The sequence below is a fragment of the Bemisia tabaci genome, chromosome 3 (assembly GCF_918797505.1).
Source record: "Bemisia tabaci chromosome 3, PGI_BMITA_v3".
NCBI classification, from domain to species: Eukaryota; Metazoa; Arthropoda; class Insecta; order Hemiptera; family Aleyrodidae; genus Bemisia; species Bemisia tabaci.
In genome coordinates this window covers 50,569,873-50,596,792 of record NC_092795.1, presented here as the reverse complement: position 1 = coordinate 50,596,792, position 26,920 = coordinate 50,569,873, and the positions used below count along the sequence as shown (strand labels likewise).

The 26,920-nt window shown below is 39.7% G+C and overlaps 1 protein-coding gene and 1 long non-coding RNA gene across 4 annotated transcripts in view; one reads left to right on the top strand and one right to left on the bottom strand.

The window, feature by feature from the left end:
* LOC109030613 (uncharacterized) overlaps positions 1–26,920 on the top strand; it is a 48,724-nt gene that overhangs the window by 7,749 nt on the left and 14,055 nt on the right. The window contains exon 1 of one of the 3 annotated variants that reach the window (XM_072298503.1): positions 10,100–10,341. The exons of 1 other annotated variant lie outside the window; for it this stretch is intronic. Coding sequence is in view for 1 of the 2 variants with exons in the window: in XM_019041664.2 (XP_018897209.2) it covers positions 10,768–11,001 (234 nt within the window). In the remaining variant the exon portion in view is untranslated. Of the gene's footprint in view, positions 1–10,099; positions 10,342–10,403; positions 11,002–26,920 lie in introns of those variants that run through there. One more of the 3 variants, XM_019041664.2, reaches the window with a different exon arrangement.
* Positions 900–25,310, bottom strand: LOC140224283 (uncharacterized). The gene is made up of 3 exons (XR_011899581.1): positions 18,028–25,310; positions 4,282–4,348; positions 900–2,048 (listed from the first exon to the last, which is right to left on the bottom strand). It is a non-coding gene; the product is annotated as an uncharacterized lncRNA (long non-coding RNA).

Here is a 26,920-nt window from a genome sequence, read left to right as displayed (position 1 = left end):
TTGTCTTCCACCGAGGACGGTCCTCGGTGGAGGAGTATGTTCCATACATATACAAACAAATTGAAGGAGCACAAACTTTTATGATGGTGGCAACGCACGTCTCGTTGAATCAAATTGCTAGCAGCACATAAATATGTCCTCACAGGATCTCGAATCGGCTCTTCTTCAACTCTGATTTTAAACCATTAATTTCCAATAAAATCGCGATTTTATGGATGCTAATTTACCGCAATATTATCGAACAAAATCTCGTGATAAATTGACATAAAATTTCGATTTTATCAAACGCGATTTCATAGAGATAAAATTGCACAAGATCGAGGATAATCGCTTAGATGCTGATGATCCTATGGCGATTTCATCACCAAAAATCGTATAACAATCGCGACTTACTTTCAAATATCGAGATTTTTCCGTTCAAAAATGCTACTTGGGTAGTAATGGAGGCAGCAGTGGCGCATTGTAATAAAATAATTTGATCGCAGATTCTTGGACAGGCACTCATAGTACTAAGATGAAAAGCTCGTTGCAGTTACGTAACCTGCTGGGTGTACCTGAGTATGGTCCACAAAATTCTATTTTATACATATAGTTGAATTAAAAGAAAATCGGGTTCATTAACTCTTTGAATGAAGTGGGTGCTTCTCAGACTCACGTGATGAATGTGATAATAATATAACTTATTTTATCTTATCTATACAACTCACGCGTCTGCAAAATTATTTTTATTCGATTTCAAAACAAATGCATAAATCACTGGAAAAAAACCGGGTATATTAGTCGGGTATATAAGATTTCTCTGCACGAAGAGGAAAAATCAAGGAGGCTCCAAAGAATTAACAATATGAGTAGTGTTTCCTTTAAAAATATATTTTATGACAGGAAGTTACAGTGTCGGAAACCGAGATACGTGGTCTAGTAGTTTCACTGTCGATGTGTGAAATTCTCTCTATGATCAAAAGCAGATCCTCAAAATAATCGGTTCTTTCTGCGTTGCATATGCTGCGCTTGAAAGAAGGCAGTAGCCTGTGTGGGTCTGGGTATACTTGCCGATAGCTCCGTCAATTTTGTTTTTTTAAGGTTCACATTTCACTGATGTGAGGTATGTTCTATTCCATTTATTTAAAAAAACAATTTCTCCTTACAAGCTCCATTGGAGTATCAAAACGACACACTGCCTGTTCAATGTTTAAATTTCTGATTTTGCTCTTAGACGCATCTAAAGAAGCCGGCGTGAAACGAAGAACATTGATTAATCTATTGGATTTTTCCCACTTCTCTTAACTTTAACATTTGAATAACTAAAGCATTTGTATATAATTGAGGGGCACTTGCGCCTTCTATCTGATACACAGGTTGTGGAGGTCAAAGCTAAGTTTAAAAAAATGTTGGCATACCTCCTTAAAGATCACAAAGAAACCATTTGTTGCATTTTCCGCAAGCATTTATGCGAACTCATCTGGGAACCAGGCAAACGTCCATCTAGCGCTAATCTAACTATCAGCGCTAATTTTACTTAAGATGAGAAAATTGCAAAATTGTTGCAAAAATTAAAAAGGAAAGACTTTTTCAGACAATTTCCACAGGCCCCTCGACAGTTTAAGCCCTGTATTCATATTAAAACTCACCTAAAGCTATTCGTATCCATGAGTGGGAGGAGAACTGCTAATCAGTGGACAATTTTCAATGTACCCAAGAAAGCAAACACACAAGGATTACGTCAAAGCCATTCTCGAGGTCTGCCTGTTGTTTTGAAACCATATCAGAAAGGGAGAACATTCTCAAAGAGGGAGTTGGTAATGCACTTTGGACCAATGAGCGACTTTGGATTTTACAACAATGTATATAAAACCAAAGCGACCTTTGCTTTTGCGCCAAATTCATTGTTTCAAGCGCCTCGTTTATTTTTACGGCCGATTGATATGCGCTGGACCAAATTTGCCACCAGTGTTGCTTTCACGCAGTCTTGCAGTGTCATATGAAAATACTATTTTATTTCAATGAGCAATTTCTGTGCTATTCGAATTTCAGCATGGTGACCTCTCCTCCTGTAAATAGTGATTTTAAAAATATGAATCAATGGATAAAGTAAAAAAAAAAACAATTCGTCCCTCCGACTGTGACGATGCAAGTCCCTACTTGTGTCTGTGTCCTCTGTGTGTGTGTTTTTTTTTTCAAAGGAGACTTACCGATAGTTTTCCTTGAAATTTTCTCGGAATTTACTTCATTTCGTGAAAAATGTCATGGAGATATTTTGCTCAGTATATTTTATCAGATTAGAAGTTTTTGGAACGTTGCAATGGAGACTCACATTTTCGGATTTGTGACCCATATAACACAAAATAGAGTCGCAATGTGCCGGAGTGCCGATGAAGACAATCCATGAAGGAGCCATTCCGAGCCCCTTGTTCGCCGAAAGTGTGAACCAAGCGTGAACCAAACGCATAGAGTACATAGAGTCGTAATGTAGATGGAATAGCCGGCGTCATGTTCTGGTCGACGAGTTCCAAGCCCAGTGTGCGCCAAGCTTCGGTCATGTTTTCGATACATTTTCGATCCAAAATAGCGATGTAGAATACGTGGTAATTCCATGCTCTTTGTTTACATCAGCTGGTCGGGGCCGGGTCTCCATGTACCGAAAGCAATCGATTATGTATCGAAACAGTGACCCGGCGTACTTTACGACTCTATAATATTCTATGACCGAAACGGGCGGCGGTTCATGGGAGAATCTCGGGCTGCGAGTGGTTTTCGGGATTTATTAACTTAAATCACCAATTATTTTCGTGAATTTGGGAGGATTATTTAAACTCAAGTCATAAAGAATTATAAAATGCACGAAACTCCCGGTTTTTATGAAATAAATGTCATGCCTGTATTTTCTGAGCGAAGCCTGGAGCTGGGACTCCGCGCATATGGCATCGCCATATGCGCCGCATACAAGTCTCAGTAGCACTAAACAAAACTGCATCAAAAAGTGACTTCTTTTGCGTTCCAGCACATTGCGACTCTATTATACTCTATTTTGTGGCCGTTCACTTATTATCGCGGAATCGTAAAACGGCGGAATAACTCAAAGTCAAGATAGGGGTGCATGAGTCTGTTGCAGAACTTTTGGGATGAGAGACCTCCGGTAATGTTTAATCAGATTAAAATAGTGACAATTTAGAGCTAACGATGGAAAAAGTGTAATTTTAAAACTACTTATTTTGCAGTTTTAAGTTACTATGTTCAGAACTTGAAATTGTCAAGTCGTCGTGCTACTTTACGTACTTCTCGAGCATGGAACGTAACTTGACCGCTCAAAATTTATTTTTGGAATTAAGAAGTGTTTTCTGTCCAGTAACTTAAATTCAGATTCTTCGATCTGGATCTAACTTAATTAACCCAACTAAAAAATGTAATTCCACCACTCCGCAAATGTCCTCTTGTTCCGTTAGTGTAATTCGTGTAATAAGCATAAAGTCATTAATATGAAGAATATACTTGGAACTCACGTACAGCTTGCTTTTCCCTCATTTGTGGGTACAAATCTGTGTCTAATTTTGCACAAGACATTATTTCCTGAGTTCCCCCAGTTACTTTATTAATAGAAATGAAACTAAGAATTGCAAGAGGTGAGAATAGATTAAGTGTTGAAAAAGAAATTAAAGACAAATGGAGAGAGATATGGATTAATGAAAAGGGCAATTTCTGGATAAAAACCATTATAAATGACTTTGACGAATGGCTTGATCGCGATCATGGAAATCCAGATTTCTATATGACACAGTTTATGTCTGGCCACGGTGCCTTTGGCAGTTACTTAGCTAAAAGACACTTAATAGATTCTCCCCTATGCACATGTGGAGAGATTGACACTCCAGATCATACCTTTTTCTCTTGTAAATTGAAACTTAATCTTAAGGTAATATTAGAATCAGAACTAAAACAGACAATTAATGCAAAAAATTTATTAAAAATAATGTTAGAAAGTAAGCACAATTGGTATTTAGGTTATAAATATATAAAAGTAATACTAGAAGATAAGATTAATAAATATAAGCCTATTAGTAATAAGATCAATAACTCCGCTCCAACAACAAACAACACCCCCGATGTAATGCCTCCAGGTGGTTCCGGGGCTTTATTAAGTTAGTAATAGTATAGTTAAGTTAATTACAGTTTAAAATTAGATCAATTAAATTATGTCAATTATGTATTTAAAACTTAATAAAGAAATTTAAAAAAAAAAAAAAAAAAAAGCTTGCTTTTAAAAAGGAAACAGGAAGCAATACGCACCAATCAATTGACACAGGGCACAAGTTATAGTCATGTAGATCAGCCAAGGTGACACATCATCATGTCTCTGCATTAAACAAAGAAATCACAGTAGATTAAACAACTCAGTATAGCATAGTTGGACGTCATTTAGCAACATGGAACTGAAATTTCTGACCCATCCGTAAAAGTACCTATCTGCTTAGAGACACTAATAGCATATCGACGGTGAAACTACCAAACCACGTATCTCGTTTGCGGTGTTTAAAAATCTACGCTCACATTTTATTTTTTTGAGGTAGACCAAATCAATATCACTCCTTGAAATTTTTACGGAATTTTCTCCGCACAAAGAGGAAAAATCACAGCAATTTTCAAGACTGGGTGTTAGGTAGTTTTTCATTTAAAAAATAAAGTATGACAGGAAGTCTGCGACGTCGCAAACCGAGATACGTGGTTTGGTAGTTTCACCGTCGATATACGTTATTTCTAAACCGAGCCAAAAATTGTTGCTCCCTATTGCAAAATGCAGTCCGATTTTTCCCCACGCTCACCGTGAGAAACTTCGCAGGGGATGCGTCACTCCTAATAACAACTGAATGCAACTATTCGTCCACGATGACTGTCCATGTTGCATATGCCCATAAACGAAGGCGAACTGGTTTTCTTTGCGATCACTTTTGACACTCAGAACAGCTTACTTGGCATTATCATCGGGGAGTGAGAAAAATATTAATTCTGCAAATGATTGAAACGGAAGGGCATCAAAGATGTCTAACAAGAAAAAATTATTTGATGAAAGCATCTTAAACTCGCCAAGGAGTCTCCTGCCTCTTTTCTTGTTGACATCTTGCTCACATTTGATAATGTCTAAAAGTTGATGAAGTTAAGGTGAACTAAAGTGCCATGAGCAGAGTCTTATATGGTGAGTAACAAAACATAATTTGCCTTCGTTTGAACGGTTATGTAAATGGGCGTATTCTACTAAAAGAAACTATGTGCAAGTGTATTAAATCAAAAGGAACTATGAAACACGCAAATACTATGTTCATTTTGATTTAGTCTATGTGTACATGGTTATATTTAGCATATGACGATAAAACTGGTGCCATAAATTCTCTAATTCGCAGTTTTCCGGTTTGCTGTACGCCCTGTTTTTATCACCTTTTTTTTTTTTTTCACAAAAAATACGTTTTACGATCGAAAATTTGAGCAAAAAAAAAAATAACGTGTCAGAAAGACCTGCGAACTATCTTTACCCAAAGGATATTCCCCTCTCACCCCTGTAACCACCCTTCCAACCCTGCGATGTGGGGTCCCTCAAAATTGCACGCCATTCAGGCCTTTTTCCACCTGCCTGGTCCTAACCGGAGACCTCAGATCCAAAAGCCAAGCATCCATGATTTTAGGTGCATCAGGTGTGGCTGTGGAAGGTTTTCCGAGAGGACATACTGCCTTGCAGACAGCCACGCATCAAGGAGCGCACTGCATTTAATTTTCTGGCGCCGTGGCCAGTTACGTATGGTAGATGGACTGCAAAGGAACGTGTCAAGCCGATGAGTCCTGAGTAGGAACGACGTACGAAACGGTGGTGTGGTTGGGCGTTCGGCCGATGGACTCGGGTATGTAATGTGCTTGCATGCTACGGAAGAACGTTGTATGAACGTTACCTTTAGGTGTTGCCAAATTTCCTCCAAGAAATCAAGAATTGTCGGCAAAATTGGTGCACACTTCTACCCTAGTTATTCAGAAAATTTTGTTGGTGATCTGATGTAATGTGTCTAAAAATTTAAAGTGTAGATATTCACGACTTTCCTTACAAATTAGCACTTCTTAAGAGGTAATGTGGCAACATTAAGTGCTCATATGGCGTTCTTCTTCATCACGGTAGTGTTCACGATGGACATGTGCATGCCCGGATTCACCTACTTGCCGCCCATGGGCCGCCTGTATTTTGCCGTTCCCTTCTCATTCGTTTTGAAACATCAATAAAAACCATCAAGTGAACGTGCCGGAGGGGGAGGGGTGCATAAGACGCATTTACTCGTGTTGAACACATTTTTTGGGAAAGCCCTGTCAACACCACTGGCAAAAGTTCACAGAACTTTGCGCGAAAGTTAAGTTCCGTAAACCTATCTCTGTGTGGACAAGGCCTTCCATTCAAAAGAAATGAACGAAAAAATAATGAAAGAACAAACATAAATGTGGATCAATGATTTAAACTTCCGCCGCCGCGCCGCGCAGACCGCACCGTGTTTGGCGCAATGCGTGAAGTATTCCGACAGTCTTGTAGGCGCTATGCGGTTCACGCCGGCCGCTGTTGAACGCAACGCGTAAAGTATTCACGCAGTCTTGTAGGCGCTATGCATTTCACGCCGACCGCACTGTTTGGCGCAATGCGTGAAGTATTCATGCATTCTTTTAGGCGCTATCCGTTTCACGCTGACCGCAATGACCGCACTGTGTTTGATGCAATGCGTGAAGTATTCGTGCAGTATTGTAGGCGTTAATATGTGTTACATGCTGATCGCCGCGCCGAGGGCTTCTCCTTTTCATCTCAAGTCCTCGTTATCATTTCTCTCTAAGGCGCGCCGCTCCAGGTCAAATTGCGTGTTTGGTCTCCCTCTTAACTCGACTTATTGAAGGTGCTGTCTCTAAGAGACGACACTCAAGAGACGACAGAATCAGAAATTACTACACTCTCAGGAAATGAGAGATTGTGTCGCCTTTTCTCGTTTGTAATTTTGTTTTTCTAAATCCGATATTTTTTTATTCCGACATTTAAAAAAATTGCAAAATTTGCCGACCTCTAGACTTGCCGCCATGGGCCGCGGCCCATGTGGCCACCCCCTCAATCCAGCCCTAGGCATGTGATGAAGGAGTGGAGGAGAGTTACTGCCACGCTAAGGAAGAAAACAGTATGAGCCATCAGAGGTTGCCATATCTCCTTCAATAAATATCGAATTTATCAGGAAAGTTGTCAACATTTTTCTTTAAATTTTTCAGAAAAATTTTTCGGTAATTTAATCGAAAATATCGGAAAATTTCAAGGAAAAGTGAACATAACTTTCCTTAAAAATACGTGTTTTATCTGGAGAAATTTGGCAACTCTCGAGTGTTCATACGACGTTCTTCCTTAGCACGGCAGAGTAGTTGGCAATGGCAGTGGCCGAGGAGGTATGCTGCCGTGCTAAGGAAAAACGCCGTATGAGCCATCAGGCGTTGCCAAGTTTCCTCCGATAAAAACCGAAATTACTGAGAAAATTGTGAATGTTATTTTCCGAAAATTTCAGATAATTTTGTACGCAATTTAATCTAAAACATCTGAAAATTTCAAGGAAAAATATGCATAAATGTTGTCAAAAATACATATTTTATCCAGGAAAATTTGGCAACTCTCAAATGTTCATTCGGCGCTTTTCCTTAGCACAGCAGCAGGGAGGCCGCGCAGCGTCGCGACGCCTAGCGTCTCCCGTCGCGTCGGCGTCTGCGTGCGTCTCGCGTGGCGTCGGCGTTGCGTGCGTCCGGGCGCGGCACTATGGTCTGGGGGCGCCGAATTGTGGCCATAAATCAGGAAATGATCAGAATATCATGAAATTTGGTGTACTTATGTTTTTTGGGTCGCTGAATTCAAATTTGACCTTAGTTTTACAAAATTCTTAAATCCAAGATGGCGGCAGGCCCTTGAAACCAAAAAATTAGAAGAAAAGCCAAAATATGATTAGGATACCAAATTGAATGTCAGTTTAATGTTTTGAAGGTTGTCTCACTATAATATGAAATCTATTTTTCAATGATCAAGAAGTTATCAAGGCAGAAGCCCCAAAAATACGTATTTAATCCAGAAAAATAAGAGGAGAAGAAATGATTGAAATTGAATCAAGTCAGTACTATGTTTTTCGGTCTATTGATCCTGACTGGAGCGTAAGTTAAAAAAATTGCACATTCAATATGGTGATATTCGTGTTAGCAAGACATATGGCATTAGCCCTTTAGGGCGCCCCCTCCCCGAACCAAAAATTGTCCCTAAAAATTTTCATTTCAAGCGATTTTTTAAAAATAATTTACTCTTTGATCATCAAACCCTGCTAGCAAAATTTTCTAGATATACTCAATACTACTTAGACCTAAATAGCTTTGACATTCTTATACTCAATGGAGGCTGTCAACCATTCTGCTCTGATTTTCATGGTTAGAATTATTATAAAGATTCTAGGCCTAATGAATCGTGGCCAAAAATCCGATTTTTGAAAGTACGAAAATCTGGCAATCGAGCATATAATCCTTACCTACATCCTTTAGTAGGTGTGAAATGACCTATCAAATCTTATGTAATTGTTTTTATGATCAGATATATGGTGGCGAACTTCACATCCTCCGAGGTAAGTAAAGAAACGTGAGAATTTAAAGTGCACGTTATCGTGTATTGCCTTGTGTCGTTTTGTTGGCGTAGATCCCCGATCAAATATGGAAAAGAAAGGTGAAAGTAAGTACTTTTTGATGGTTTAATCGTTTTTAGTATTAAGATTAATTTTATGACCACCATGAGACTCCAAAGTTTTGTCCTAATTTAGGCAAAAAATTGCCTTCACCTTAAGTTTTAGTTATCACTAACACGAGCTAACACGTTCTTATCAGTGCAAGAATGTAGCTCATATGTTCCTCTAACAGGATATCATAGGTTTTTTTGCATCTTTTTGCCTCTGGGGCCTTCAGACTCAGACCCAGATCAGACCCTAAAACCTTGCGGATTACCATTCTCGGGTTGCCTAGCCATGGAATTGAACTCGGAACCTCTTGATCTTATAGCCAGCACTCCAACCACTACGCACCACAGCGGGCCGAGTTAATAAATTTGTATTATGTATACAGGCTGAAGAATAAAAAAAAATACCCAAGTTTTATCCACCATTTGTCGTTTTTCCGGAGAAAATATTATTTTGCTTAAAAATGAGGTTTTTTGCAAAAAAACTTTATTTTCCGGAAATCTGGCAAGTGCTGGAAAAAAACTGATATCATTTTCGGATTCAGCAGCCAAAAATACATATGAATCACCCTATATCAAACGTTGACCTTGTCTCATCTCTCTTATCTCCTTCTGCAATGAAATCAGATTGCGCAGAAAATCGTATAAGTCCCTCACTAAAATGACCAAAAAAGGCCCCAGAGGCAAAAAGCGGCAAAAAGCGGCAAAAAAAACCGATGATATCCTGTTAGAGGAACATATGAGCTACATTCTTGCACTGATAAGAACGTGTTAGCTCGTGTTAGTGTTAACTAAAACTTAAGATGAAGGCAATTTTTTGCCTAAATCAGGACAAAACTTTGGAGTCTCATGGTGGTCATAAAATTAATCTTAATACTAAAAACGATTAAACCATCAGAAAGTACATACTTTCACCTTTCTTTTCCATATTTGATCGGGGATCTACGCCAACTTATCACAAAGCGACACAAGGCAATACACGATGACGTGCACTTTAAATTCTCACGTTTGTTTACTTACCTCGGAGGATGTGAAGTTCGCCACCATGTATCTGATCGTAAAAACAATTACAGAAGATTTGATGGGTCATTTCACACCTACTAAAGTATGTAGATAAGGATTATATGCTCGATTGCCAGATTTTCGTACTTTCAAAAATCGGATTTTTGGCCACAATTCGGCGCCCCCAGACCATAGTGCGCGGGAGAGGCGCCTCACCTGCGGTCGCGTCGTCGGGATGCGGTCAAGTGTGGCGCTAGGCGACGGGCGACGGCCGGTCGGATGACAGGCGGTAATTGATTGGATCGGGGAGCGATTGACATGTTAAATAGTGGAGGATTTAAGAGTGATAACTCGGTGGCCGGCCGCGTTGAGGCTCAGTCCCTGGTGGTCGTCGGTCTTGGGCTGGTTTGTCGCTCCGCTAGCGCCACGACGCGACCCGACGCCACGCGACGCCGCAGCCGCAGCCGCCCGAACCGAGTCGACTCCAGCGCGTCTCGTCTCGAAATCGCTCCGCTCCACGCTGATAAAGCCCTCAGTGCGTTTCCACTCGCCCCCATATCCGATCGCACCGTCCGCCACTTTCTTTCATCTCGGTAAGTCACCCATCAGTCCGCACTTTTGCACTCTACTCTACCACTATCGCTCCCTCTCTCCATCTTTCTCTGTCTCTCTTCAGTCTTCAGTCTTCAGTTTTCAGTCTTCAGTCTCCAGTCTTCAGTCGCCGCTTCCTTTGACGCGTTCGCTCCTTCAGTCTGAAACTGTCGCGATCTTCTTCGGCCGGTGCTGTTTCGCTCTGTTCTCCTCCGAGTTAGCTCGAGGCGTTTGGCACAAGTTCTCGCAGTTCCAGCTCTGTTCAGTTCATCTTGTCTCTTTGCGACTCGAGTCGTGGCGACTCTTTCGTTGTGTCCGGTTGCGCTTTTACCGTTGGATCGTACCAAGCTGTTACGTTCGACAAGCTCCGGAAATGGTTCCGTTTGGGTGTTCACGCTAAATTTGTTCGGCCGCTTCGAATTGTTCTCATGAGCTACCGGTTCAGATTTTTTCGATCTCCCTGTAATTTAATGCGTCCGTGTCGCACCGAATGTCCGCCTAAGAAAATTGACTTAACACCTGTCTCGGTGAATTTCGTAGTACTTGTTTGTTCCTTTTACGTTCTGAAAGTTCTTCTATCCATTCGACTCTGTTCTGTTCTCCTTCTCTTCGCTATTCCGGTGTTTGGTACTATTGACATTTTTTCATCTGCTTCGCTTCTCGTAAGTTATCTTCTTACTTTAGTTATTTGTCTTATTAGAGTATTTACCATTGATATCCTGTGTTTTCCTCATTTTGAGGATGTTTAGCTAATTTTTTGTCCTTTTTTTTTATAAATGATCATTCGCGATAATACACAATTTCTAAAAAGCCTCTAAGCATGTATCTCTTCCTTCTACGACGTATGATGTATTTCCAACGATTCTTGCATGGCTGCTTGTGGTTCCTTAAATTTTCATAAGTTGAACCCTTTTCTGAGATGCTCGCGACTTTTTCGCGAAATGTAATGTATGCATTATCATAATTATAATTATTACAGATATTTCTGTATGATCTTTGAGTGATATTCTAAATAAAATCTGAATGGTAATTTTTTTACATGCCCTGGGAATGCTTCGGTAAAAGTAGATGCGTGAGATAGTTAGCATGTAGATCATTCCGATTATTGGGTTTTTCGTGAAATTTTCATGAAATAGGTCTTTTAAAATTTCATCGGATTACACATGGCCCTTGTCGTCGGCTCTATCAGACCAAGCAACTCAATAAAGTTTGATATAGAGACGAGTACATGCTAAAAATATGATACAGACGGGGCCAACTGCGCGAATACGTGCACTTGGGACTTTGGCTGATTGTGAGGCCTAAGGCTGCGGCTCACCTTTCATCCAGACACTCGTAAATTGCTTTTTTCCCTTTATTGCTCATTAATCGGTTTGCATGTATTGATACTAGGGGTACACCTCCTGGCCGCTACGCGGCCACACCCCCAGGAGATGTTTCGTGCCCTCTGAGGCTCGTCTGAAGGGCTCCTGTGAGTAAACTTAAATAGAGCGGGTTCGTCTAGGGACGAAAATCATGAAAATCGGCCCGGTAGATCTTAAAACTTACTCGGGCAAAACTGAACTTTCACATTGTTTAAATGGGAGAAGTCATAACCAGGGGCGAGGCGTGAATGATCGATTGTTGATTTTTCCCCTTTTGAAGCTGTGGTAAAGAATCGACCATTAAGATGTTCATTACGAAAACCCTGTTTATCGATCCTTTTCCATAGGTTTAAATGATGGATCAATCGATTTATCGCAAAGCACGCTACGCCACCGGTCATAACCTTATAACGTATATCACGTATATACTATGAAAACACCGGGTCCTCATTTCCAAAATCTGAATAAAGCAGGCCTATTGAGCGATTGTCTCTATCAATAGCCGTAAAAATCATGAAAATTGGACAATAGAACGGTAGATCAAACTGTGACTAAAATATGAAAATTTAGGGGAATTTCTTAATCCTTCCGCCATCTTCTTGGTTAAGTCACACCGTATGTAAGAAGAACCTTAAGCACCCCTTGTGATAAATCAACAACCATCATGTAACCGAATGAGTCGCTGAGGTAGGGCTCGGTGGTTGATTTCATGTTCGACACTGAAGGTAGCGTAAGAAAAAAAAGTTCGAACATCGAGTCTTCAGGTCTGATAATTACCTACAGAGACTCGCCTAGATTCGGTTTTTTGACACCCCGAAGAAATTAGATTTTGGGGTCGTTCATATATTACGTCACCTATTTTTTTCAATTTTTCGACCCCTCCCTCCCTCACCCTGTCCAACCGTCATCCACCACTATACCCCTCCCCCCCCTAAACATTACGTATTTGTTAGCGTACCCCTTATCTTTTGGGGGAAAACGCAGAAAATCGATAAAAATCAGTAAATGTAGCCAGATTTCAAGCAAAAATTTTCAGCCTTTTTGCCTTCAAGAAAGCTTACGTTATCCTTGGCTTGACCCCTCCCTCCGTGTTCGTTATCCTTCGTCATCCACCGATAAACCCTCGCCCTACTTGAGTGACGTAATTTATGGACAGCTCCTTTGCTGTCCCGTGACGAGGGACCTTCGAACAAGATTAAATCGATTGATCTGATCGGATTGAGAGATCCTCCATGATTTTTTTCCGTAAAGGGCAAAATCATTCACCGGTTAAGACCTCATTATTAGTTTTTACGATTGTGCATTACCTGTTTAGGAGTAAACTCTTTCGAGAAAATATGTAACTCCTTTTTTTGAGGAGAGTAGAGACCAGAGACCATCTAAATACTCCTAGACACATCGTATAACACTCTGTCATGAATATGGAACAATTTCCTTGATGCCGGTCCCGTCATTATTCAAATCAAGTAAATGTGTACAAGTATGATGATTCCGGTAATAATCATTTTCGCAATTCAAATTTTGATGATCAAAATGGACGGGCTTAAAGAGGTGGAGCCACGAATCCATTTTGTGTGTCTGAAGCTTCTAATTGGCCGATATTTCAGTTGACGCCTATAAAAGAATGCTTCGTTTCTGACAAAAGTCAAGCTCATTGGCTACTTTCCAGGCAACAGCGATATTGCCAATGTGGACAAAATGGTGCTTTTCCATATTTTGTGCAGATTCATTCTTAAGGTCAAGGGTGCCTTTATATGGAGAGTATGAACACTAGGTGTCATAACGGCTTATAGAATTCATATAAATCCAGCGCCTTTAGATGAGGGGAGGTTTTCCTCATATTTTAATTAACCTCAATCTTGTCGCAATTTTATCTTCATTCAATCGCGTTAATAGAATCGAAATTTCAACCCAAATTATCAAAATATTTTGTTCGACAATATTTTGATAAATTACTATCAATGCAATCGAGATTTCATTGAAAATGTATGCGATAAAATCACAATTTATCGCAATTTTTATCAGATAATATTACCATAAGTAGACGTCGATTTTCGCGATACATTCTCCAATAAAATTACAACTTATCGCGATCACTGGTACTTGGGAAGTAGGTACACCAAATAACAAAGATGAGAGTTTTAAACTGTATGTCTCTCGTTTAATGAAATTCGAAAATCTACATATTATCCGTAGGCACCTTGACCATAAGTTTCAAAAACAAACATTTCACATTAAAGAGCGTTAAGGCTTCCGACTGATACGTCAATCACACATTCGATTAAGGTCGTAAGCATTAACATTGTAATGTTAAAAAGATAAGATTGATGGCTGAACGATTCATGAATCATTAATGGACGTATTTCTGTGAAACGCAACTATACGCATTAAGACATGATCCCCGAGACCCATAAGAGTATACGCATAACAGGGCTCACGTCATAATGCACATAGTTCCGTTTGGCAGAAATACGCCCTAATAAGTCTCGCGGAAATATCAGAATTGCCAAAAAGAGAGCCCATGACTCTAGTTCGCGGTGCCTCGAGAAAACATGATTTGATCCGTGAAGAAAACTAGTTTTCATACATTAAGACTTTCTCTCCCTTCAACCTACATTTCTAGAACTTTCCGTGAAAAGTATGCACTTTCATCTAGTCAAGAGCCACAAAATTCGTATTTGCTCAAGTTCTGCCGGTGCTCTAAATCTTCACTGCGAAGCAAAGTGGCAAGATATATTTTATCAAACGAACAGCGTGTTAATTGCCGAAATATTTTACATGGTTATCAATATCCAAGATAACTAGCGGGAGCTTTTCTCTCGAAGTTTCATGAACTTTGGGAAAACCAGTACTTATGTGCGATACTTTTTTCTCTTTTTAAGGGGCTTAGAAGAGAATTGTGAACTATGACCTCTGCGATTACTGCGTTTGCCAAATGTCTGATCTCTCTGATGTACATACAATCGAACACTGCCCGTAATTAACAATTACTTTTTCTGGGAATGTTCCTTTTTTTTGGATTGGCAATCTTCCCAAGGAGAGAACGGTACATCGAGGAATCCGGCTCTTTGAAATTAGTGACTTTCCAAGATATTAATAAAATAATTTTTAAAGCCTTAAATTTTATGAGAACTTATGGAGTCGAACTTTAACAGCTAGAAACCATACAAGCGATGCAGATGAGCAAAATGAGATGAATGTATAGTAGATGTCAACAGAAATTTCCAAAAGAGAGTGAATTTGTGACGAAAGAATATATGAAATCAGGGGTGCAAAGGGGGGAAAATGTACCTTTCAATATGAATTAGCAGCTGAAAGTTTGAAATCGACCAGTGAAAAGGCCATTGTAAGAAAAACTGCCGACGAAATGTTTGGATCGCGGATCGGGTTGCACCCAGGCCAGGGTAAAAGGAGGAGGAAATCTTGAAGAGGAATTGGAATAGGCAGGAGAGAAGATGTGAAAGTTTCATCTATCGAGGAAGGGGGAGGGGAGAGGGGTACTTTATCAATATTTACTGTACATAAACGCCTCAGCGGTTTAATATTGGTTTTTTGGATGGTTTCTCTGGCCCTTTTCTTTCTGGAATCACGCGGAAATGGTACGTGTTATATGTTAAATCAGTACGCATGAAATCGGATATATCGCCGCTTCTCTAACGTAAGGGTGTAAAACGATAAAGTTTTTACCGCTTGTATGTTGAGTGAGCACCTGCTTTTATAAGAATGGACGAGAACAACTGAATACACATGGATAACATACGGTAGGTAATGCATTGTAGCAACGCAACAGGAATGCTTGCGACGCCGTAAAAATAAGCAACCCGCAACCACTGTCTACTTGAGCAAATTGCATATCTTAAACCGACAAAGGGGTAAAAAAAGTTATTACCTTTTAACTACGTGTGTGAGAGAGAAAAATCTTTCCGATTTGATGACACTTGCTCTGAGCTCAAGATTCACGCTGAATAAAGTGGTGAGTATCGTGTGAGACTAGAATTGATTAGAGGTTATTTACCCCGCCGATTAAATTAAAGAAAAAAACGGTAGTTTCTAGCGAGCCCGTTCGAGCACTGTGTGAAAAAAAGTGAAAAAAGATGAAAAAAAATCGAAAGAAATTCAGTCCGCGCATCGGAAAACCGTTGTAAAATCTCTCGAACATCTGTTTACGGCAGGTACAGGTCAAATGTGAATGATTGAACTCGGTTATAGATTTCTTGAGTCCTCATACCGTGCCCGATGCGAAATCGAAGCCCTGGTATGTTTGATGTCTGTCTCCTACTTGACACCTGTCTCGATCAATTTGAACCAATGAATAATTTTGACAACCATTCATCTAGGGCTAGATAAATTTAGCTTTTTCCTTAAGTTACGTCATGTAATGACAAGCTCTCCAATTGTACCCGTGCAGAATGGTCACTGATATCCGCCAAAATTAGAATTTTCACACAGAATATAAAAGATATTGTATCCCAAATTCTTTTCCATTTATGATGGGAGCTTTGCGAGAAATGGATATCACAATGCTTTTAAGAAGTCGTATGTGCTTGTCCTAGCTGATATGGCCAACAAAGAAAATGTCATAATATTCATAGACATTCTGTATAGACGTACCATTTTCTTTTGAAAGTGTTGAAATGGACGCAGAATGGCCACGCCCGATGCCTAGACGTTAATGGTTTTACCTTCCCAATGACATAACGGGATCCTCAAAAATTTTCTTTTTTCTTAATGCAAATTGTATCAAATTCTGATAGTTTTCGCACACGAAAAAAAGCATTATAAAAAAAATTAAATTAGGAAAAACATGAAAAATATAAAAATAATAATAATAATAATAGTGATATTTTTTCAATGAGAACGCCTGGGTTTTCGACGAAGAATTTGATATTTAATTTTGCTGCGGAGGAACCAAATCCAGAAATTTGGATCGAATATATTTTATGTGATACGTCCCATTGCCCAGTCCGCGAACTGGCCAATGTTCTTGCCCATTCCGTAAACTTGGCAGCCAGTTCGTGGACTGGCCGGTGAAAAGTCTGAAATTTGCACCAGTGGCCTGTTCATTAATTTTAGATTCAAACCTGTATGCTAATCGACGAATGCTCTCCACTGACCGAATTCTGACGAATTACTCGGGAGATTTTATACGCAAATTAAAAATATCAAAACATTTTACAACTTTCCCTCCATACGTTTCCAATACAGATCTACGAGTCTTTGAACGCACGTACTGTATTTCGAAAAATTGAAGGCATTTTCGCTTTACAAAGACCAGACTGAGTTGACTGTAGCGCCTTGACGCAACTATTCGTGTTCCGCGGATGCGCGGGTTGCTTGTTCAAAATTGAAGGCACTTTCTCTTTTCACATCTCCTCAGAAATGCATGGGAGTTGTCGTTGGTTGTAGCACCGAAATAACGGAGCGCCTGTGTAGAGGAACGTTAGGTATTGCATTTTAATCCTTTTATAAAAAAGAAGAAAAGAAATGGGGGAAAGTACTGCTCTCAGGTTAACCAACGAATTTTAGGTATTATGGATTTTCTGATTTCCAACTTTTAAAATAATTTCCGAACAAAATTGGATGGGTAATTTTTCCGATGATCATCATTTTTCTCTCAGTTTCATCCATCTCTCCCCTGATAAAACGAATTTCTATAAATCAGTGTTGTTTACCCTGGTACCAGGTTTGTAAACGAAAAAAACTCGTAAATTTTTATTGAAAACTCCTAACATATATTTGAAAAAAATAATTGTGAAATTAATTCACGTAACCTGTAAATTTTTATTTATGGTATTGGTTTTTATTATGATACCTTAAAGTTTCATTGGAAATCTCGTTAGATGCTTGTCAGAATTAGGTCAGTGGGGAACATTTGTCGATTAGCGTATTGTTTGCAAGTGAAGTTAACAATTGGCGTAATTTTCGCAGGCTTAAGACCGGTCATTCCGCGAGCGGGCTGCCCAGTTCACGGACTGCGCAAAAACATCGGCCAGTCCGCGGACGGAGCAAACAAGTTTTTCATCGTTCGGAAATTCGGACTGGGAAATTTCCCCAACGCGGCGTAACATATTCGACATTAATGGTGGAAATTCTTATAGTATTGCCTTCTAGAAAAATGGCTCCTCTGAGAAAGAATGTATTGAAGTAAAAACATAAAGAGCTCGGAAACTTCTTCTTAAGAGGTATCCATGAATTTGACTTCTCTCTGCCTCGATGTCCGACAGTGGCATCCGCTTTTCAGGAGGAAAATGTTCCTTCAGTGCGAAAATCTAGATGGGTATGGGTCTTGACTTTGAGAATATGGGATTATTTAAAATCACTAACCGAACATTCAGCGAGCAAGTTTACAATTCCAAGAGGGGTCCAAGCTGCGACATTTCCGAGACTGTGAATTTTGCGAGGAGAAAACAAGAGCTATATCAATCTTATCAACTTCCTATTGATCGTTCCATTTAAAGCAGACTTCTCTCCCAAGGCAAGGAACATATTGCACAGTGCACACGTGAAACTTTGTAAGAATAGCTTGTTTGTAACCCACTTATCTGTCGGAGCTTTTTTGAACGACCGTCAAAATTTAGTTCGCCAGGTAAATATGTTTTCAGTTCAGTCTGGACTCTGTTCCTGGAGAGACATTCTCTTCCCGAGGAACGCATATTTATCATAGGTATTTTTCCCATCTATTTATTTACAAATAGGTAGAAGTCCTTTCCATGCTTACACAGGTCTGAATCAATCACGTGTAATGGCTTATACAACAGCAAGAGCACAGGAATAACAGATGATATTAAATGGACATTCCTTACATCATCTCTTCTGGAAGGAGCAAATTCCTCATCGTCAAGTCCCTTCATATGATTCTCCCAGAAAGAGGATTTTCTCTAGTCGTTTTAAATTTTACTAGAAAGTGCTAACCCCTCACAGACGCTACGCGATGAAAAAAAAATCTTGGTCATCTTAGAAAAATTTAAAGAGGTGAAAGTATAATCTTTAAAGATAAACCTGTCAATAGCCGAAAAAAGCATGAATATCGGCTCGGTAGATCTCCACAGAAAAACCTCGGATATGATCTGAAAATACAAGAATTTAGAAAACTTATAGTTTTAATAGTAAAACTATGTTTTTGCAACAATTCTAAAGTATGAAGATTAGTAAACTGTCGAAACATGCTTTAAGTAGTTGTCATGAGACATGAGATGCGCATCAAATCAATCAAAATAAAATCAGACAGAGCCACTAAGAGAAAAGTTCGTGATACAGTGGTATTTAGGTATATTTGTGGACAGAAACAATACCGATGGCCAAACTAGAAAATCACGTGTCGCTAAGATTATCACTTTACAGGTGAAGTAAAAAGATGTTTCTCTTTTTTTTTAACCCAAAATAGATAGATAACAAGACCGGTCCATTTTTTAAAGGATTTTTGTTTGTACGGGTTACTAATTTCAATTTTCTCTAACATTTTAAATGCTGCAGTCGTAGACAAATAGAAAACTGACAGATATTTAGGGATTAGAGTTAGATATGGGTCTACTTACATTGCAGCGTTGCGAAGTTTCACCTGATATCAAGCGGCGCCTCCGCTTGAGTGTATCAATAAACTATCAACGCATCACCACTGTCATAATCGCTTATTTTAATTGACAGTCAGAACTTTACAAAGAAAGATTGAATTCAATCCACTTTTTGTGATACGAGTTGAAAGTTTGGATATCTATCCAAAAAGACCCGAGGAATATGATTTTCAACCAGAAAATAGCGGGAGAAACCGCCAGACAGTCGCTTTCCAAACTAAACCTTCAAAAAACGCGTTTGCCTACCTCCTGATAGACCACTTCCCGTACCTGTTGAGTTATAAGATGTTGAGGAACGGTCGGCGCATGCCGGTATTGCACGGCTCCTGTCTATTCCAGGATAGCCTCGTCGACTCAAAACCGCCAAATTTTGAGATAACATTGGCGGATCCAGCAAATCGGCAACATTGTTTTTCTCCAGTCTAAACCTATGGAAATGTATCGATTTTTGGAGGGGCCAGGTTGGTGCTCCGACAAGAATCGATTATTTATCATAGGTTTAAATGGAGGGAATCCGGTGTTGCCAAATTGCTGGATCCGCTTCTATGAGAGCCCATGCTTTCCGAGTCAGCTATCGACGTGCAAAAGTTTTGCATCACCTTCTGTTGAAGTCTGAATTTTCATACTTCATGTGTCGGATAAAATCGTGATGAAAACGAGATCAATGCGTTTATAAAGTCATTCGGCATGAGAGTGGCCGATGTTGGTCTAACGGAATCAATTTAAATATAAGTCAGAATGGCGTAGCAAGTAGGTGAACGGTTATGCAAATGGCCACGAGCGTTGGGTGCGACCTGATTTGTTCGTCAAATTTTCTCAATTTTTTAACACGAAGAAAACAAACTTAATGAATGCGAGGCGCATGTTGGGCATGATTGAAAAGCTTTTATCGACGCATTCGGGAGATTCCGGAGCCATGAGCAAAAGCGGATCCATGCAATTTGGCAACACCGGACTCCCTCCATTTAAATCTAAGTTAAATAATCGATTCTTGTCGATACACCTGGTCCCTCCAAGAATCGATATATTTCCATGAGTTTAAATGGAGAAAAACAATGTTGCCAATTTGCTGGATCCGCCAATAGCCATGGGTGGACACGAAAAGACTCGCGTCCGAAAATGCAATTTTGTTAACGTATGCAATATTGAATCAATATTGAATTTGGCTTTTAAGAATCAATGAATGCTTTTCTGGCTTCTTAAAACAAGTGAATCAGGCGATATCTGAACCCCCCTCCCCCCACCTCTCCCCCATACCTCTCCCCCCACGCCTCCTCCCCACGTCAAAAATCATACGAATCAGTTGTTTTCAAAAAGGAACAGGTCTATTTCTCGATGAGCCCTAGTTAGCATATCCTTTTATGCAAGCCAAGGCTCATGCAAAACTGGACTTGTCCTCTTTTGACGCCAACTGATTCATAGACGGGGTTGATTTTCTGGTCCAGTTAAAATTTTAACAAGTAGGGCACATGGCACAAGGGTGCAACGAAGCGGAAACGATTTGAATATCCGTTACCTACATGAAAAGTTCTATCGTTATTTCGAGCATGATCGACGGCGAGACGTTGCTGCTATCCGAGCAAAGGACTGAAATAATCTCCCAGCTGATTGGGATATCAAAGATTAATTATTCTGTTTACGACTGCGCGGTAAAATTCGGTATTTTGAGGGTTACAAACAGTTTATTTCTCGTCAACAATAAGCTCTTATCGTCTTCGAAAGTGTGATTATTTTATTTAATATGGTTTTATCACGCGTAGAAATCATGCGTTTTATAAAATCATCGAGGTACGGAACATTGAACTTCGCTTTGTCGTTACGGAGGAGGTCCCCGGTTCGTGAAGGGGGGGGGGGGGGCTGCATGCGGGTGTATTAGCACGATGACAAAAGAGCTGCTAGAATGAGCTTTAAACACGTATGGTAAAAATTTAGCTCTAAATCTTGCGTGAATACTACTCATTTCTCGTTTAGCTAGATATTATGGGCAGAAAGGTTTAAATTAGAGAGCAAAGCATGCTAGTGATGCGTGATGCAAGTGATGTTCGCGCTTAGCGGCTTAACTTTCAGATGCATATTTATACTTTACACCTCTTACACCTCACGGATAATCGCTGAGATATCTAACAATAAGAGAAGTGGCTTTCTAATAATTCCCCATATTGAATATTTCTCTCCATGTATCAAACAATTTTGAATCAGTGCTCTACTTTCCCTCTAAAGTTTTAGTGGTTATCTTGGACGTGAAGCCCACTTTTTTGGAGCCATTTACAATTTCTTAAGAGTCAAGTTAACGTTCTGCTTAAGCATGACCGCCGGCTTCCAACGATGCGTTGGGAGCGCTACCGCTGATTCGCGATTGAGAATTTGAAAAATAAAATAAAATAAATAAATAAAATAAATGTAAATAAATAAAAAATCGACGCGAGGCGCGTCAATATTTTAGGCGCCACCAAGCTCGTAGCCAGAACGGTGCCAATTTTCTCCGAAACAGACCGTCTTACCCTTATATGGGTGATGATACCACTATTCGACCACGTGAGAGCTTGTGTTGCCTATACTAACAATTGAAGGCAAACTGACATGCCGTTAAAGTAACCTCTTTCCAATTATTAAGTCCAGAAATCCTCCCTCGGAAAATACTTTATGAAAAAGACCTCTTTTTTGCATTCGGAGGGAGAGGGGACCTTGAGCCCCTTATGCCGCCCTGGCTACGTGCCCAGGTGGACGCCACCCTTGGTTTAGCTGTCCCTCCAATTTTTGGGCGGCGAAGGGCTCGGTTGCATGGCACCATTTAACATATGACGCCCGGGGAGGGCAGAACACTACTTGGAACTTTTGACTGATATTCATATTGATAGTTCTCCATTATTTTGCGCATCGCAAATGGCCCATTAGCACGATTGCACGCTTTTAATTTTCATATAACGGGTCTCTTTTCTAATACAAGTGCTATGCCACTCGTTAACGAAGGATAACAGACACTTTCTAAACCGGAATTAAACTATAACATTCAGTCGAAAAGTGATTCCTCAATTACTTACGCCCTGTATACCTACAAGACGGAGCAAAAACTAATTAAGGCCAGTAAACAACTGTCTGTCAGTTGATAATGAATCGATGAATCATTCAAAACAGATGGAATAAAGTGATCAGGCTAAAGAATGAATTAAAAAGTATCTTTGGTAATTGTGGCGCAAAAAGAAATGAAGAGGAGGGAGGAAGTGCTTATTATGTGTCTTCCAATGATAACCTATAAAAATATGCCAAGGATCCCACATTCATGCTCTGATCAATGGGCAGATGCGTAGAATATGCTCAAAGAAAACTCAGCCGTGATAATTGGTAGAGATTGCAACAAATTTAAAGAGAACGTATGTATATTTTTTTCAATGAAAAGCGATTACACAAGAGGAAGGAAATCTTTTTCTATTTTTGTTTCCTACTCCTCCACAGCGTCTCACGTAAAGATATATAAAGCACAAGCGATTGAAAATATGTATAAGGGCCTCCTAAGTAAATGATAAGGCGAATTCTCTCCTCTTTGCCCTCACTGTACGTCTCGAATAATTATTTAATCCCTCTCTGCCTCAATATCTCCTTCTTTTGCGGAAGTACCATGGAGAAAAAATTATTGGCAAAACTGTCGAGTCTACGCATTAAAGCAACGTTATATTTGATAATCTATACGCGCTGAGACTACTACTAATATTTTTGGCAGATTTACCACGCTCAAAAAATTCGACTGCTGCGAATAAACTCCTGACTAAAATACTCCAATCAAAGTAAATTCATTTTTACTTATTCAAAGTTATTTTTAAAGTAAAGCTCACAGAGGTACTCTTTCCAAGAGGTTTATGTATTTGAACTTACCATTCGAGACTGTAACCACACACAAATGGACGTATTTATACAAAAAAAAAAAAAAAAAAAAAAAAAACGATATCCATTATGACATGAGGTCTGTCTTGCATGAACTCTCATTGATCTAAGGGCTTATGTCACAATGAATAAAGTTCCTTTTGATCTGAATGCATCTAAACGGTTAGCGAAGTGTGTACTATAGGTCTTACCATGGCACTTTCGTCTACCCCTGCGAAAGGAAGATCTTAGGGGCTGTTCATAAAATACGTAACACTGTAAATTGGGAAAGGGGTTGAGAAAAGTGCCACGCCATTTTGTTTTTAAACTGGAAGGATAGGGATCTACGTCACAAAAGCGTCATAAGGGGGAGGGGTCGAAAAATCCGAAAAGAGCATGCCTTATTTTGTGAACGGTTCCATACCTACGTATTTTTTGCAAGATGGAAAGCATTTTCCAAGTCCATAAACGTGCAGTTCTTTATTCTGCATAAAGTCTCAATAAGGACGGTTTTATTTACAACAGTGTTTGAGTTTTAAATATCCACAGCATGGGCCTTCGGTATGAGGAACTAACAGTTACTATTATTAATCAGGAGGAATGCTATAGAGAAGAGTGCTTTCGAAGATAGGGCAGATCGTATTAATAGCTCAGAAAAGGAAGGAAGAGGAAACCAACAGTGTGAATGACAGTTATTTTGGTCCACCAGTTCAAGATACCGTCTTATGTTAAAAAGTAAGAGAAATGTGACGATTTTTTTCCAAAAGAATCGAGGTTTATTGAGGTCAGCGGATATTTGTAGATAGCAGGTGAGATCAAAAATGTGGTCAAAGTTTCCGGAAGATAGCAAATAAACAAAAGAGCGGCGAGACATAACAATGTCTCGCGCGATAAGGTTACCACAATAGAGACAGCGATAAAGGTTTTGGTCACTGATTTAAACGTTCTTTTCTCTGTTTTTTAAATATGTTTATCGTATTGTTTATTTGATCTTAATATTCCAATTATCGATTTGATTTCCGCCGTTGCCAGACTTGCACATAAATTCAGAGCTTCTATGCTATACCAACAATAAACACGGTAGAGATGCCTCGAATTTGCATCCATTTCATCCAATGCAATAAAATGCTTTCCTTTATCTGTGAACAAAGTGACGAAAATGGGTGGTGGTTGAAATGGGGCCAAGAGAATGAGATTCCAATTCTGTAATTCTATCAATTCTTCCCTGTGATTAATATGCACGGTGCTATCTGAAGGGCGTGAGAGCTCTAATTTTAAAAGAAAAATCAGTCGGCTAGATCGACCTAAAATAGACGCCTCCCCTCCAAAGCGTTTGCACACGTGTTGATTTTCTTATCAAAGCTCTCTGATCCATCTAATGAAATTTCAGAGACCTGCATAATTATCTCCTCTTACTAAGACCGATCCACGATGCAATGTATATGACTGAAAAAAGAAGTTCGGTCGTATAAACCGATCGCTCGGTGTTTCATATCTTCCCATTCGGTTTGTTATACCGCACTTCCGGTTCGTGTAACCGGTTGTCCGTTTCATAATCCTCATTCCCGAGCTGCTCTATTGACAATAGTACAATCTTACGTTCTTTTATACTGTATCTCTTTATACCGAAAGTAGGTATGTATGATTCGATTAACTCGAAAATGGAACACTTTTAGAAGGCTTGTTAACCACAGCTGAGGAACTGAAATCACAGTTCGGAGGGGGAAAAACAAATAAAATCCAGAAAAAGATCTCCACCTAAAAATTTTAAAAAGGTAGAGTTCTAATCCAAGGGAGCATCATAATGAAGTCGTGATTTTCTTACCATGTTCTAAAGATAACTGAATAAGGCAACAAGTGTAGGCTTGGATCATATTCCAGTTCCTCGTTTATCAGCCCCAGTCTGCATGTCCATACTTTACATGAGTAGATCTGTTTTTTGCTTACAAGCTAGGAAATGCATTCGAGCCTTGTTCTCAAAGTGCAACTCGATGCCCTGAGCTAAATATATCCCGCGGCTTCGGTGCTTTAAAAGCTCCGAGCGTCGCGCTAGGAGGTCTCTGGCCACTGACACTTTGCAATAGAACACAACATATGCATGCATTCACTTAGGCGGTCAAGTTACCTCTTGCATCGCGCCCGGTGCACTTTCGGACGGATTTGAATCTGGTACGCGAAGAGTTGCTCATTGGAAAAAAAAAAAAAAAAAAAAAACACATTGGAACTAGAGTAAAGACTCTTGAGAACATTAACAAGAAAAATGACTCTTGATTCAATCAGATTTAAGCTTAAATCAAAAGGAAATCCAATCAAATTAAGAGGCTCGGTTCTTGATTTAAGCTTAAATCTGATTGAATCAAGAGTATCTTTTCTTGTCGATGTTTTTAAGAGTCTGGACTCTAGATACAATGTGTTTTTCTTTTCCAGTGTTGCCCATTCTGCCGTGCTAAGGAATAACGCCGTATGAGCCTCTAGACGTTGTCGGGTTTCCTTCAATAAAAACCAAATTTACTAGGAAACTTCTGAATATTTAACTTCAAATTTTTCAGGAAATTTTGTACGAAATTATGTCGAAACTATCTGAAAATTTCAAGGAAAAATACGAATAACTTTCCTCAAAAATAAATGTTTCATGCGGGGAAATTTGACAACTCTCGAATGTTCATGCGGCGTTTTTCCTTAGCACGGCAGTATTATCAGTCGGGGGTGTTATCTCTGTATACATGCGCAAGGAGCACAACCTGCCTTAAACCTTCCCAAAAAAAATTAGAGGGTGAATCATATTTGTTGAACATTTTATTGGCAATCGTGAATATTTGATTAGGAAAATAGCACCAGCTTCAAAATTGTCAGGCATTTGAAATATGTAATATACTTACATTCAGTATTCTTAGACAACACGTGACACAGCCCTCGAATATGTAACTATTACAGCTTCAAGGATGTTTTCTGGTCGATCTCAATAATTGAAGGCGAAACACTAAAACGCGTAATGTTTATCTTGCACAGCCTTAAAACTGCTTCTTCTTTTTAAGTCAGAGACACTTCCCTATCACTCAAGGCACTTGCATCGTCACCTTAGAAAACACAATTTTTCGTAGATGGATCCAACCATTGACTCTTACGTAGTTCGGTATTTTTATACTTATACAGACAATGCTTGGATTTTTTCAGGGCCGGATTTATCTACTTACCGCCCATGGGCCGCTGGTATTTTGCCGCCCCCTCCTCATTTTTTTTGAAACGTCAATGAAAACCATCAAATGAACGTTCCAGCGGGGGAGGGGTGCATAAGACGCGTTTACTGCTGTTGAACACATTTTTTGGGAAAGCCCTGTCAACACTGCAAGCAAAAGTTCACGGAACTTTGCGCGAAAGCTAAGTTTCGTAAACCTATCTCTGTGTGGATAAGGCCTTCCATTCATAAGAAATGAACGAAAAAATTATGATAGAACAAACATAAATGTGGATTAATGATTTTAACTTCCGCCGCCGCGCCTCGCAGACCGCACTGTGTTTGACGCAATGCGTGAAGTATTCACGCAGTCTTGTAGGCGCTATGCGTCTCACGCTGATCGCTCTGTGTTTGCCGCAATGCGTGAGGTATTCATGCATTCTTGTAGGCGCTATCCGTTTCACGCTGTCCGCAGTGACCACACTGTGTTTGATGCAATGCGTGAAGTATTCGTGCAGTCTTGTAGGCGCTAATATGTGTTACATGCCGATCGCCGCGCCGCGCCAAGGGCTTATTCTCCTTTTCATCTCAAATCCTCATCATTTCTCTCTAC